General features: G+C 36.0%; 1 protein-coding gene across 1 annotated transcript in view; it reads right to left on the reverse strand.

The window, feature by feature from the left end:
* Positions 1-202: 202 nt before the first annotated feature.
* Dph2 (Diphthamide biosynthesis 2) overlaps positions 203-16,159 on the reverse strand; it is an 82,244-nt gene continuing 66,287 nt past the window's right edge. The window contains exon 7 of the mRNA XM_090382421.1: positions 203-422. Within this exon, the coding sequence (XP_090238547.1) occupies positions 301-422 (122 nt within the window). The 3' untranslated portion in view covers positions 203-300. The remainder of the gene's footprint in view (positions 423-16,159) is intronic.

Below are 16,159 nucleotides of genomic sequence, written 5' to 3' on the forward strand. Positions count from 1 at the left end.
GTTGCTTTAACTTTTTTAACCATTAAGCAGACACCCCAGCAAACAAATTCATTGTGTTTCACTTTTATCATGCTCAATGGAATAAATACTATAACAATATACTGTATTAAAATGCTTTGTCAATTTTGCAGCTTTACTTGCAAATTATTTCATCTCTCGCTGGTCCAGTGGTTAAGAAAAATTAATGTGAGACACTACCTCATGTTTTTCATGACTCTGTTTTAATATTTTTCTGGGAATTATACATAAATTTACATGCAGCAGATAACTAAAACATCTTTACATGAAAGGAAATAATCTTTATTGGCCTTCTCCTTCATAGCTCATAGCAATTCCTTTCTTTCCAGGGATCACATCAACAACAGGAGTTTCTCCCAACTTTTGTTCTAAACCTTTCCAGCTTCTATTTGCCAAGAATTCGCCTATTTAAAAATATATATAAATAAATAAAAATAAAACAAAATAGACATATTTTGCCAGACTACTGAAATTTCTAATTTGATGTTTTTATCAACACCACTTTGTGGAGTGGTGTTGATAGACATAGGAGAGCCAAGGCAGGCATTTCCATACTCATACATAAAAGAATCAGAAAATTTATGACAAAGTGGGATATTTTTAATGAACAAATTTTAACTGTGGAATTCAAAATATTTGGAAGAGGAATCACAATTGTTGGAGTTTATCACCCACCAATGACACCCCTATAGAGTGTAAAGAAGGGTTTTGGAAAGAACTGAGAGAAGTAATGGAAGACATACCAAGCACTAGAGAAATATTTTTGATGGGTGACCTGAACTCGAGTTGGATAGGCCAAAGATAGTAAAGTCATGGGAAGATCTGGAGAAAACATAAAAGAATGACAATGGAGAGAGGTTAATTGAATTGTGTGAACAGCTCAAACTGAAGATTGGTAATACAGTCAGTCCTCGTATAGCACGATAGTTGCGTTCCTAGAAACCCTCGTGCTATGCAAAATCGTGCAATATAAACAACAGACCCTATGGGAAAAATGGGGTTAGGTGCCGACCACCCAAGATTGAACACACATTTGTAACCAAAACATTACCAAACACAATAAATAATCATAATAAAATACTTATGCATTTTATTACGACTATTACGTAATAAAATATTGCTAATGCTTTTGCTTCTATCGTAAGCAAACTTGTTTTTTGTTTGATTTTCTATCCAAACAGATTACAGCTGTTCCATCTCTTCCAATTCTTTGTGTCTTGGTCTAATGGATTTTAATTACACTTTGAGTTGTTCCTGCTATGAAAGTTGTTTTTATTTTCTCTGCATTCTTTCTAATTCTCGGCGTTGCCTCATTTAGGTCTGTAGCACGTGCAATATCACATGGTCTTTCATTTCGCTCAAAGTGTTTCACAATTTCATATTTTTTTCGCTATCGACAGAGGCGGACTGGCCATAAGCCTTACCGGGGAAACCCCGGTGGGCCAGAGGCCGATGTGATTTTGGCCATAAACCATAGTATGAGGCCACTATAAATTTTCCCAGGTAAGAATTTTTGATCCAGTCCGCCTCTGTTTATCAATATTGCTTTTCTTTTTCTCTCTGAATCTGCAGTATCTTCACCAGGACGCCTCCTTTTCACACCTTTTAAGTATTTTACTTATTTTTCGAGAATAAAGCACAATTACAAAACGAGGAGGCACGCTTGATACACATTAACAAAGCTGGGCGCCTGTAGCAACTGAATAAACAACACCGTAAAGGCTGAGATACACTATTAACACCTCACATTTTACTAAAGCACATTTCGAGGGGTTACTATCATAAAACAATAAAAACAATTTCCAGTTGCGTTTCTGCTAGTGGAATCTGTTATAAACTGGTAGTAAACTCGATCTAATTGCATTTGCGATTATACCGATAGCTGGAATTGTGTTGGTTTTTACGTTATTATGGTGAAATGTGTTTCCCCTTCACTGATATAAAAAACATAAATACATTTTCAGAATCTTCTCTTCATTCCTATCGTGTTGCGTTCGGTTGGGGTGATTCTGCGTTCGACTGCCATTTCTTGTAAACACAAAGGCGAATCGTGCATAAGCGAATTCGGTTCGTGTTATATAAGATATCGTTCCCCTATTTATAAATCATGTATGATCGAATTCGTGTAGTGTAAACACGTGTTATACGAGGACTGACTGTACTTTTTTCCAACGCCGAGAGATACATAAGTATACATGGATACAAGAAACAAGGAAATTGAAATAGATGACAGACTTCGTAATTTTTAAGCAGCGAAGTACAATCCAGGTTAAAGATGTATGAGTCCAAAGAGGAGCAAACTGCAGGTCTGATCACTTTCTGGTGAAGGCAACATTGGCGTTTTGTGGAGAATAAAAGGAAAGGAAAGAAATAATTATGAATCCAAATTTGAACAAATTGATGATAATAGGTTTAATCCCTAAAGGAGGAGAGTATTGCGGATCTCTACAGGAGAAGACTAAACCACGAATTAGATGAGAGCTACGGAAAGAATACAAATGGCATTTATGAGCATTTAAAAACAACAGTAATGAAGATCAGAGGAGTATTGGGCAGAATGGATAAAAAGACACCAAGTACCCGGATGAATTCAGAGTTAAAAGAATTGATAAAGGAAAAAAAAGGATGTGTACCTCAGATGGCTTAGCTCTAAAAGTAATGAACATAGGAGCATCTATAGGGAGAAAAATAAAGAAGTTAGGACTAAAATTGACAAAGCAAAAAATGAGGCATGGGATAGAACCTGTGCAGAAGTAAACAATAAGATAGGATGTGAGAGATCTGCTGCAGCATGAAAGGTGCTGAAGAGCTTGCGACGATCACATAAACAAAAGGCTAATCTGGGTTAATAAAATTAGAAGAATGGTATAGATATTTCGGAGAACTACTGAATGAAAACAGAGAGGAATTTAGAGATAACAAAGTTGAAACTTTCTGAACAGGAGAAGTAAGGATTAGCTTTGAGGAAGTGGAAATTGAAGTAAAAAAAAAAGAAAAAAATGGAAAGGCACTTGGACCTGGAGGAATGAACATGCAGCTGCTAAAATACAGAGGAGGAAAAATCACCTCACTACTCACGAAACTATTTAACAAAATATGTAAAGGAGCAGAATTTTTTTTTTTTTTTTTTCCGGTAGTTGTTGGCGCATAGGCTTCTGTGGCCATAATGCACCTCCCAAGGTTTTTGCAGTACACTGATCCAAGCCCGAGGCGGGAATCGAACCCGCGACCTTTGGGTTGCCAGGCAAGGAGCAGAAATACCATTAGAGATGACACTGGGATACATCACTTCAGTGTTTAAGAAAGGGGATAGAAAAAATTGCTCAAACTACAGAGGAATTTGTGTTTTTAAACCTAATTGCAAAGCTTTTTAGTGGGATACTGAAAACTAAACTAGAGAAAGAAATAAGGATTTTGGAGGAGCAGTGTGGATTTACAGCTGGACAGTCCTGTATTGACATTTATTCACAGTCAAGCAGATTCTAGAAAAATGTCAAGCTACTGGACAGGATATAGCATTAGTGTTTATTGACTTGGAAAAGGCTTATAACAGTGTTCCAAGAAAGATGCTGTGGAGTACCATGGAAAAAATATCAACATGACAACCACTGATCAGCATAATTAGAAAAATATACAAAAATAACACTTGCTACATTAAAATTGGGTCCGAATTATCAAGGAAATTCAAAACATCAAAAGGCTTGCTACAGGGGTGCTGTTTATCCCCCATGTTATTGGGGGATAAACAGCACCAAGTTGTACCTGGAAGTAACTCTGGAGGCTTGGTCCCAAAGATGCAGACCAATGGGATTATGTGTGGCTCAAAACATCTACCTTTCAAACCAGTTCGCAGATGACCAGGTACTGATTGTGCAGGATGCAGGGGATGCTGACTATATGTGCAGAAAGCTATTGGAACAATATAGAGAATGGGGTTTGACAATAAATTTTAATAAGACAGAATATATGAATTCAACAGGGGACATTTTGATTGTAAATGGAGCATGAAGCAGTTTAAACATCTAGTAGCTATTGTGTAGATGGATGGTTCATCTGAAGATGAGTACAAGGAGAATTAAATGGGAATGTTGAATCCAATATTATGGAGTAATAACATTCTCCCAAAAACCAAACGATCTATACAATGCAATTTTTCAGAGTATCTTGCTATATGGATCTGAGATTTGGACTATAAAGGAAAGGCAAAGGAAGAAACTGCTAGCTGGCAAATGGATTTTTGGAGATCAGCCCGAAGATCTAAACTAGAAAGAGTTAGGAATGAACACATAAGAAAAGCAATGGATGCTCAAATAAACATCATCGACAAAATAGAACAAAAAAAGATTAGAATGGTATGGACATGTTATGAGAATGGGGGAAGAGAGGTTACCTAAAAAAACAATGGAATGGATACCCCCTAGAAGGAAAAGGAGAGGAAGACCTAGAAGCACATGGATGGAGGGAGTGAGGGTAGTTATGGAAAAGAGGAAATTGAAGAATGGATACTGGATGGACAGAAAAGAGTTAAGGAACAAAATTAAATATATAAAAAAAAGGCTAGGATAACTGTTCATAAAACAGAGAAATTCAAGAAGAAGATGTTTTTATACAGTCAAACTTATAGTAAGATAAACTGAATTAATGAAGCTGGTAGGAAAAAATGTTTTCAGTAGTAATACATATTTAATTTTTTTTTTATTATCCTCAAACTGAAAAAATTATGAAAAATTAGCATTTTGAAAAACATTTTCTAAATTGCCATGAACTTGGGGCTGGCTGTGGTAGCTGTTGCACTGACATTTTGACCTTAAAACATTAAAATGAACTTGTACACTCCTCCATATCTGGTCAACAGAAAATAAATTTAAATTTATTTTATATTATTATAACTTTTGTTCAATTCAAAAAACCATTATTTTTTTTACATTTGCATAATTCCTGAACCCCATTCCATTCCAAACACCATTTGTAGGTGAGTTCTTAAATAATGAATGATTTTTTTCCATTCCTGTATGAATTATAATCAAAGGATGTATCATCATTATCAACCATTTTCAATCCACTGCAGGAAGAAGGCCTCTCCAGCAACTTTCCAGTTCCTTCTGTTTTGTGCAATGACCATCCATTTATTACCCACGAACTCGCGAATTTCATCTGTCCATCTCTGTTGTCTTCCAAGTTTTCTTTTAGCTCCTCTTGGGTACCATTCTGTTATTTTCTTAGTCCATCTGTCATCATGTCTTCGAGCTATGTATCCTGCCCAAGACCAATTTAGTTCTTTAGTTTTGATAAGAATGTCCTTTACTTGAGTTTGCTGCCTAATCCATATGTTTCTCTTCTTATCTAACAGTCTGATTCCCAATATAATTCGTTACATTCTTCGCTGCATAGTTCTCAGCTTCTCTTCCACTCTTTCGGTGAGTGCCCACGTTTCACTTCCATAAGTCATGGTGGGGAGTATACATTGGTTCATTATTTTATGTTTCAGACAAATTGGGATATTGCTCTTCAGTATGTGACTACATTTCACGAATACTATCCATTCGAAATTTATTCTTCTCTTGACTTCAGCCATTTATCATTATTACAGCTAATGACTTGTCCCAGATAAGTATATGATCTACTGTTTCGATTATTGCTCCTTCAATGATTATATCCCTTTCTGTGGCATACGTGTTCATAACTTTCGTTTTAGCCATATTCATCTTTAGTCCGAAATCCTTACTAACTCTGCATAACCGATTAAGATTTTCCTCCAATTCTTCGGGATCATGGCTTACGATAAAAATGTTATCTGCAAATCACAAATGGTTTTGGTTTAGGTATTTTCCATTCATATTGACTCATTTTTGAGACCAGTCCAATCTTCTGAAAGCTTCTTCAAGGGCAGCAGTAAACAACTTCAAAGATATTGTGTCTCCTCGTCAAATTACTTTCTAAATTTTAAATTTGCTACTGTCTTTGTCTATTTTAATAAAGGAGGTAGCATTCTCATATATTTTCTTTAAAATCATAATGTATGGGGTGTTTATGCCTTGCCTTTCCAGTGCCTGAAACATTGCCTTATGCTGTATGCAGTCAAATGCCTTTTCATAATCCACAAATGCCAGGCATAATGGTGTTTTATATTCATTTGCTTTCTCCATTAGCTGCGATATTAGATGAAGGTGATCCATACTGGAGAATCCTGTCCCAAAGCCAGCTTGCTCTTTCAGTTGATTCTCATTACGTATTCTTTCTAACCTGTTAGTAATGACCCTTGTGAACAACTTGTAAATGTGGGACAAAAAAACTAATTCGTCTATAATTTCCAATTTCTGATTTATCTCCTTTCATATGCAGCAAAATTATGATTGCATTATTCCACTCCTAAGGTGTCACTCCTTTCCTAATGTATTTTGTGAAGTCTTGCCAGTTTCCGTGTCACATCTCTTCCTCCCAATTTTAGCAACTCTACAGTAACTTCATCTTTACCCAGGGCTTTCTGATTTATTTTCTTCAATGCATGTTCTACCTCATCAGAAAAGATATTGGGTATGTCGTATGTGTTGTTAATTTCTGGTCCATCTTCCCCACTGCTGGCATCATTCCCTTGCTCCTTACATAATACTTTATACTAGTCTTCTGCTATTTGAATCATGCCTTCTCTGCTATTTATAAGTACCCCATCACTGTTCTTCAGTTTCAGTATCATTTGTCTTTCTGTATTACTTCTCATGACTGCTGATTTAAGTTCTTTGTTTCCCCTTAATACTTGTTCTGCTTTTCTTGTGTTAAATCTTATGACCTCCCTGAGTCTCTTTCTAATGGTTTTGCATACATAACTTAATACACTCAATTTTGTTTTTTACCTATAGGCTTTTCGGGCCTTATCACTTTCCGAAAATTGTTGTATTCCTCGTTGACATCTTGGTCCTGAAAGGTCTTCAGAAGCTCAAACATGTTCTTAAGTTCCAGTACATACTGCATTTTCTCCTCTTCTGTTATCTCAAAAACCTTTATATTATTTATTCAAGTCAGTTTTTTCTTTTTTTTTCCCTTTTCTTACATCTATATCAAGTGTGTGTGTGTGCATCTTACCATTCTGTGATCACTTCCAACATTTACTATGTTCAGGATGGTAACATCGTTCACAATATATCTTCTGTTAGTGAGGATGAAGTTGATTTCATTAGTTGTTAATCCATTTGCGCTCTTCCATATCCACCCTTTTCTTGAAAGAAAGTGTTCATTACTAACATTCCTTGAGTTTCTGTAAATTCCACAAGTCTTTCACCTCTTTTGCCAATTCCAAAATTTCCTATAGTTTCCCTTTCTGCACTGTTTTGTCTCTTTCCAACCTTAGCATTGAAGTTCCCCATAATAATGGTTTTCTGCTCATCTAGAAGTCTCAATTTCGGTGCACATTTTTTCAAGCTCTTCATCATCACGTCTCAATGTTGGTGCATTTAGTTTGTACCTCTTGGAAATCCTGAGTAGTAGTCTTGACACACTTGGTGATGTACTTTTGAATTCCAAAATATTGCTTTTTATATCTTTATGGATCAGAAAGCCAACTTCACCTTCACTTTTTTCACTGTTTCTATTGGTGTACAGCATTATTATTGTTGTTGTTAACAGCTACAAAACAGCAATCAAACATGCCTGAGGGTGCAGCTACAAAGCATTATTACACAGCTTCAAAGCAGAAGTTTGGAGTATAAATTTCCAAAGTAAAGCGAAAAGTAAATGTACATAAAGAGAACACAAAATAAGTAAATCGAAATCTACAGATAAAAATAAAACTAAATAAATAAAAATAGGACTGATCCGTTCTATTTAAGTGAACAGGTAGGAGTAAGGTAGAGCACTGGTATTTCTTCACACATATTATGCAATCAGTCTTAGAACTTGCAAGAAGAGTCAATTTTAAGGTTCAGGTAACGGATGAGCTTAGCAATTTCAGTTGACTCTTAAAGTGTCCAGGGTGTTGAATATCTCCAGATTTGCTTTGTTGATTGATCTTGCAGTCCTGTTATAGAAGTTGTAGTATCCATAATTTGTTCTCGCATAGGATGGTTTTAGCAGTGGATAGTTTCTTAAAGCTCTGTCGGTGCGTTGAAATTTATTTGTGAGATGAGATGATGACAATTCAGGGTACCATTTAACAGCAGTTTAAAAAGGAGTAAGTCAGCTTTATCTCTTCTTTCTTCCAGCATTTCAAGTACAAAGAATACACACCACTCTTGGTAGGATTTCTCATTGTATTCAAGGCCACTTTGAAAGCAAACTTACTGAATTTCTCTTTTTTGAATAATTCCAATTTCTAATTTTTGTTAAGCTGCATGTGTGGACCAGACCTGTGAGGCAAATTCTAGGGCTGGCCTAACATAGATTTTGTAGAGAAAGATGAAAAGTGCCAATTGATTGAAGTCGCGGTTAATTCTTTTCAGGAAACCTAGTTTTTTGCTAGCTGCCTTCACAATGTTTGAGACATGGACATCAAAAGAAAATGATTCTTTAATAAAGATACCTAAATTTTTGGCTGTACTAACTTTTTTGATTGCCTTGTTGTTGATACAATAAGAAAAATTAAGTTTGTTTTTCTTGTTTGCATTAGCAAAGCTCATCAGCTCGCACTCATTTTCATTGACTACCATTTTGTTCTCCCTCAGCCACTGAATAACTCATTGAAGAGCTTCGTTTAGGATGATGCAGTCGTGGTATTGTGAATTGCTTTATAAATTTTTATGTCGTCTGCAAATATGTTGATTTTGATTTGGTAGTCTCCAGGTGTACTTGGCAGATCGTTGACGTAAATAAGAAATAAAAGCGGGCCTAAGGATGAACCCTGTGGGACACCAATTTCAGGCTTGAAAGGATATGAGATTTTACCTTCAAATGTTACCGACATTTCTGTACCTTCCAAGTAGTTTGCAATCCAGTTTAGCGCCTGTCCTCTGAGACCATAGTGATGCAGTGTATTGATTAGTCTCTGATGGACTACCTTGTCGAAGGCTTTGCTTGTTTTCCTTCGTCAAGCGCTTGGGATATATTTGAGACAAACGAAATCATATCTGTGCAGGTGGAACGACCCTTAATAAATCTGCGAGAGTAATCCGACAAATTAAGTTTCATAAAGTTAAATAGCTGCTTCATTACAATGGATTCAATTATCTTTGAGAGTGTATTTAATTGACAAACTGATCTGTAGTTGTTGGGTCTCCTTTTTTGTAAAGAGGGGTAACAAAGGCCTTTTTCAGTTGAGCTGGATAGATTCCACTCTCAAAGAACAATTTTATTAAGTGAAGTAATGGCTTTACAAGTGTGGTTCCACATTTTTTCCATAAAACAGTAGGGACACCATATGGGCCTTGTGTGAGGTCCTTTTTCATACTGTGGATTGTGCTCAACAATTCTGCTTGGTTGATTTCAAATACTGTTAGTGTATCAATGTAATTGAGAGGAAAATTTTTCGTTACCTTCCATCCTGTCATCTGCTGTATCTATTTCATAAATTTCTTCAAAGATGCTAGCCAGATAGTCCACCTCAGTCAAAGATGACAAATCATTGGGAATATCTAGCGTGTTTACAGCCACATTTTGATTTTATGCCTTGAAATAGCTGAATATAGGCTTCATATCTTTTGCCTCAAAGACTCTTCTTTCGACAAAGCCCAAGTCCTGTTTTAATGTCATCTTAACTTATCTCCTTAAGGAAGAATATTTATTGTAAAGGCATATTTCCTTATTTATCTTAAACCTACTATGCATTTTTCGTTTTTTTTGCCAGTAGGGATTTTAGTTCCTTAGAGAACTAGTGTGGGTAATTTGGATCAGGAGCACTATAGCATTGAACAAGCTTGTTTGTAACTTTGTTAATGATTTGGTAAAAGCAGTCCAGTGCTTCTTGAGGATCATTGATTTTTAATAGTAATTCCCAATTACAGTTTTTAAATGCATAATTCATATCAGGCCATTTCACTTCATTGAAATTGAGCTTCTATTTTCGTTCTAAACCCGTATTTTTAACTGATCTCTTCTTGATGGAAAAAGCCACAGGAATGTGATCTGATTTGAAAAGATTAGTTGGCTTAAAGACCACCAAAGGAAAGTTGGTGAAGACTAAATCCAAATAGTTTTTGTTTCTAGTTGGAAATTCACAGATCTGATTCAGATTTAAAGAGATGAAGATTTTTTTGAAATCTACCATTAAGTGTCCAAACATTAGTTGGACTGGCATTACATCCATTGTAGGCATGTGGCATATTCATGTCCCCTAAAACAATTAAATGGTCTATTCCCAGATGTTGATCAAGACTTTGGTTGATACTGTTCTCAAATTCCATCATAAGAGAGTTATCTACAGGTGGTCGAAGGTAGACAAGCATAACATAGCAGGTATAAGGGCCACTGCCCAGTTGGAGGAAAATACCTTCAATGTTAACCAAGACTTTGATTTTTGAGAGAGGAATCTCTTTTTGGCAAATGATCATGGGCCCACCGCCTCTCTTATCCAGCTTATCCCTACAAATAACAACAATGCCCAGTGGGACCAATTCACTGTCTTTAACATCCTGAGTGAGCCATGTTTCCACTAAAAAGTAGATATCATAGTCTTCTTATAATATTATTTATAGTTGGTATTGTTTAGACATTGCATTGATGTTTTGATAACAACAGTGCAAATTATCTTGTAAATTATTCTTATTTTTCCAAACTGGAATCCTATTTTCCTGTATTTTCTTGATTGTCTGTAGTTGCTATTTATTTCCATTTTCAATATTCGTAGGTGAGGATGGGTTTATTGATTTTGTCCTTGTACTTACATTCTTGCAAAAAAGATCGGTATTCCTTCGGTCCAGTTATTAGTGTCCAGAATTCTTGCTTCATTGTCCTCACTATATGAAACTTTAAAGGATGAGTACTCCTGTGGAAACCTTGCCTCCAGTTTGGTTACCTGAACATTTGACTTACAAAAGCTGTTAACGTATTCTTGTAATTCTCTTTCAGTTGTATCTGGGGCCAACCTTGAAACAAATATAGCCTTGAGCTTTGGAATAACTTTAAGCTTTTTGTTTTTTGAAGCCCCGATTAGTAACTGAGAACTCGGATTCCAGGTTTTTTTACTGCTAGAGTACATTCTTTTAATTTTGTCTGTGTTATCTGCTTCCGTCTTGTCACTGCCATTTGCCACATCCCTTTATAATATCTCGGCATAACTATGCTTTGTGTGTGTGCATCAATATTTTCCTTATATTTATTTACACTCTCTGAGATTTGAGTGTTGTTTTGGTGAGTTACACTTTCCAACCTACACTCTGTTTTTACTGGTTTTGCGTGTTTCTAAGGTTGAGTGTTCAGCCTGTGTTTCTCTTAATTGAATTGGTCCTTTCTCCTCTCTCTTCCGTTTTGCACCTAATGTTAGTTCATCCTCTGTTTGTACACTTATGCTCATAAAGTTTCACCCCTGATTCCAGGGTTTGAGTGCTTGCATTTTTTCCCCTGGTATTTAAGGCGGATTCATTACAGTTCTGGATCCCAAATGTTCGAGCTTCCTATATTCTTATTCGCATAACCAATTTCCAGTAAATTTTTATCTGGTGTTGTAGCGATGTGGAGAACTAAGTTCATCATTTTGTTGGAGGTGATTCTGTTACTGCCATTTATAAATGTGCATCCTTTTTCCTGTAACCTCACAGTGTTTGGGTTTTGAGGTGAATTTCCTGGAATTGTTGTAGGTGAGTCAGGAACGCCTTCTTTTTTTGTAGTATGTGTGGATATATCCCTCTTGTACTGAGGCCCATTAGACATCATAGCCAGAATAATGATGTTTTTTGTTATTCTCTCTTAGTAATTCCAAAGGTATTTGAAAGGAGCCGATAATCAGTGGATCATTAGCATCATTAGAAATTTGGCCGTCGCCTGCAAGTGACATTTCTTGACCTTTTAAGCCAGATTCTCTGCTAGTTAATGGCACCTTGCGTTGTTGGGCAGGATTTGTGTTTTTGAAACAATTCAACTCAGGCGAGCAACGAATTGTATCATCGATGTCAGTGTGATCACTCGATGCAGCTTTCGGGGACTCTCCTGAGTTGTAGTTTGTTGGTAGTTCCGTGTGTTGTCTTGTAGTGTTGGTTATCAAATTCGTTAATTGAAGATTGCGCTTTTTACAATCGGAAAGTTCATGTAGAACATGATTTTTGAAAAATAAATATCTCGGACTATTTGTCGTACAATCCACTAATCTGGTTTGCAAGATATGGTCCCTGTGACTGTAGGTCTCTCTTGAGCTCTTTAAAGTCAGTAACGAAAGTGAGAAACTCCTGTTCGATATTTAAGTTGAACCCTGGTGTTGGTGCATCATTCAGCATCGAGTATGGCAATGAGAAGGAGTTGTGCATGCCATTTGCAAAGGCTGGGTAGGTATCAAGTTGAGTCTCGTTAATAGACATTTCTTAATTTTCTTTACTACTTGTGTTATCTTGTGCGAGCTTTCAAATAATACATCTAAAGCGTGCCTTAGCCTGTGACGACATTTTTTGTAATATTTAATCTTATTACAAGGTCCTGCTAATGCATTGCAAGAGCTACAAATCAGGAAGTCTTCAACTTGATCATTGCATATTGAGAAAATCTCGAGTTTCTCCATAGTAATACGGAAATATGTAAAAACAAAATCACGTGAAAAACAGTCTTAAACAAGATTTGCCGTGACCTTTCAGATTGTCCCCTAACAATTAGAGAGTACAGTTGCAACAATGAAAGAGTTACTTACAGTAATGAGAAGATGACCTTGGAGAGGGTGAAGTTGGTGGGGGTGACGTTCCCAAGCAGATCTGTTTTAGATGAAGCAGTGGATGGCCTGGGGAAGAGAAGGGCAACCTTGGTGCTGGCAGGGAATGGTGACTGAGTGTTGATGGGTATTCTTCAATATAGGACAAGGGAAGCTGCAATTACAACTAACCACTTTCAAATTCATTTGGATCAGAGGAAGATGCAGACGATTTGACACCATGAATGGACAGCTTGTAACAAGACGAATTATTTAGTATATCATTCATGAAAATCAAATCAGTAAAACTGCACTAACCATTAAATTTAATCAGAGCCTGATTGCAGACAGCCTCACATAATCCGTGCACATTTTTTCAACCTCTTGGAAATCCTGAGTAGTCTTGACACACTTGGTGATGTACTTTTGAATTCCAAAATGTTGTTTTTTATATCTTTATGGACCAGAAAGCCAACTCCACCTTCATTTTTTTCACTGTTTCCACTTGATAAACTTTTTTCAGATTTCCACTTGATAAACTTATAAGTGATTCATTTCTTCTTGTTTCAGCCAAGCTGATAATATTCCAATTCACATTTTCTATTTCCTTTTCCAGTTCTGATACCCTATCTTCACCGATGAGTGATCTTACATTGTAACAGGCCAAGTTCAGTTTCCGTGCATGGCAGCCTGGTTGTACCCAGAGATTCTTAGCTCCCTCTGCTTCCACTCTGATCCTCTTACTGCCATAAGAGGGGGGGGGTGAAAGCCGCTGGGGACTGAGGGCCATTTGTTTCATGGTGTTGTCATGTGCTGGAGGGTTTGGTCTTTTCCTCTTCACGCTGATCAGGCGTCTTGAAGAGAACCACTCTACATGTTTGTTGCCACCAAAGTGATGTAACAGGGCTTACCATCGAGGTGTGCATGAGTGGATTTTAGGGAGGCAGGCCAACTGCACTTCTCCTAAATCTTCTAAAATAGAAAGATATTGGATCCATCAGTGTTTTAGACTAAGTGTCTGATAACATACAGAATGCCTGTTCCTCTCTAAGCCCCAGAGGATGTATACCAAAACAAATTTTTGCATCTTTGTTGTCAGTATTATTGATGCATTCTTTATTTAATGCATATATTAAACTTTATTTTATATAGAAGTGTGTTTCAATTAAAGGGTCATTGGTTCTATCTAGCTTTAATTTAGGTTTAGGCTAATATCACATATCTCTATTAGGAATTACCCTGACTTCTAATCTCTCTTGGCATAAGCACAATAAAATAATGCTTCCTGTGTGTCTGAAAACTGTTTTCTTTTTTGCCCTTGGTGTTTTCTTTCAAACAGCTGCTCACTCTGTACAAATCTCAAATCTGCCCTACTATTGAATATTGTTTCACATCTGGAGCAGTGCCCTCAAAACCTCTCTTAGGCTTCTAGACTCCATTTAGGTTAGGTTAATTAATGACCCAACTAACAAGTTTCTCCATTCTCTGTCTCACAGACATCCTTTTTTTTTTCTGCTGCATGCCTTTTCTATAGATACTTCCATGAGCACTGTTCTTCTGAGTTTGCTTCTATAATTCCCCCTCTCTCTTCCAAACCATTTCAAACATGTGCTGCAGCCAGTCAGCATCCTTTTACTGTATAACTTCAAACTCACAGAGCCAATGGCGCCTCCGTAGCCAGGTGGGCAGGAGCAGCAGTGCGTAGCATACGCTTCTTGATTAGAACGGGGTTTGAGCCCGCACCCACCAAATACGGAGGATGCAGAAAGGTCAGGGAATGACCACCACATATCCCTGGAGCAATATGGCCTTAGTTGCTAATGCTCCTAAAAACCAAATAAAAACAACAACAGAGCCAATTTTTCTTCTTCCTCATTTATTCCTTCAACTTCTGTTTTCTGGAACATCCTCCCTTCACACGTATTTCCTGAAAATTACAATCTACAGAAATTCAAGTTTGATGTTAGCAAGTATCTTCTTTCATCTGCTCAACTTTCAACCCATGCTTGGGATTTTCATAATAATAACTAAAAAAAAAAAAAAAAGTTGTCTTGTCCCTTTGTCATATTTTGGCTGAAATTTTTCAAATTAATGTTAAAATTGATCATTTGATATAATATTACCATTTGATTTTATAATTTCTAAATTAAAATTTTGAAAGAAATTTTTTAAATTAAAAAAAAATTGAATTCTTATTAACCAACTGATTTTTTCTTAATGTTGTTTGTCTTAAAGTTGTTGTTTTTCTTAAAGTTGTTTCCCATTAAGAAAAATATGAAAATTTTAAAAAGGTTTAGTTTAAAAAATCCAAATATTTAGTACACTTTTGAAAAGAGTGTAATTTTATTTGAAGGAAAAAATAATTAAAAAGAAATAAATAACACAATAGATGGGATACAAATTGCCAAATGTGCATGTACTGAAGAGTGAACATCATAAATTTGATGGTTTTGTTTTTCCTTCAAATAAAATCGGTTTATGCTCATTTCAGAAATACACCAATTATGTTTTTATAGGCTAAACCAAAACAGGGAACAACTTTCCATTGAGTAAAAAAAACAACTGATTAATCAAAATTTTAATTTTAGAAATTGTAAAATCTAAATGGTAATATTTGTCCAGTTTTAACAAAAACTAAATATTTCAAATCCAAAAATTTGTTGAATGACTGCTTTCTATACCAATATGTTTCAGAGGCAAAAAGCAAAGCAATATTCTTGAACTGGTTATTAGCAATGATACATCATGTATTAAGAATCTTCAAGGAAATGAACCTTTAGGTAGCAGTGATCACAGATTCATGTAGGATTTTGTCAAAGAAATGACTACTACTGAGAGTAAAGGAAAGAGGTTTTGTTTTGTCAAAGGTGATTATAACGGGCTCAGACATTTTTAATATTCTTTTTAGTGGGGTCAACTGATGCTGTTAAAAAAATTTAAATTCCATATGACAGACTCCATGAACTGGTGAGCTTTGTGGAAGACAAGAAAAGTGCAATGGATAACTATAAATTTTGAGGGGTACAGTCTTATAATAAGTATAAACTACTATATAATTGAGTTACTCAGAAATTTAGGAAAGCTAAGGCAGACTATGAAACGTCTTTGGCTAAGAATGCAAAGAAAAGCAGCAAAGCATCCTTTGCATATGTTAACAACAGATGGGAGGAATGAATCACATTGAGCTATATAGTATAACTGTTAATTTGTACAGATTACTGAAACAATAGATATTTTGTAACTACATTCATACATGAAGTTTTTCGAGAAGGGGCTAGCAGAAGTCCACCTAACACTGATTGGGAGTTAAGTGATTTTATAATAACATAAAGTAATGAGGAAGAGAATTTGCAGCAGCTAAAAGTGAACAAAACACCTGATGCTGAT

The sequence above is a fragment of the Mastigoproctus giganteus genome, chromosome 10, assembly GCF_048544385.1.
Source record: "Mastigoproctus giganteus isolate SK-2022 chromosome 10, ASM4854438v1, whole genome shotgun sequence".
Taxonomy (NCBI): Eukaryota; Metazoa; Arthropoda; class Arachnida; order Uropygi; family Thelyphonidae; genus Mastigoproctus; species Mastigoproctus giganteus.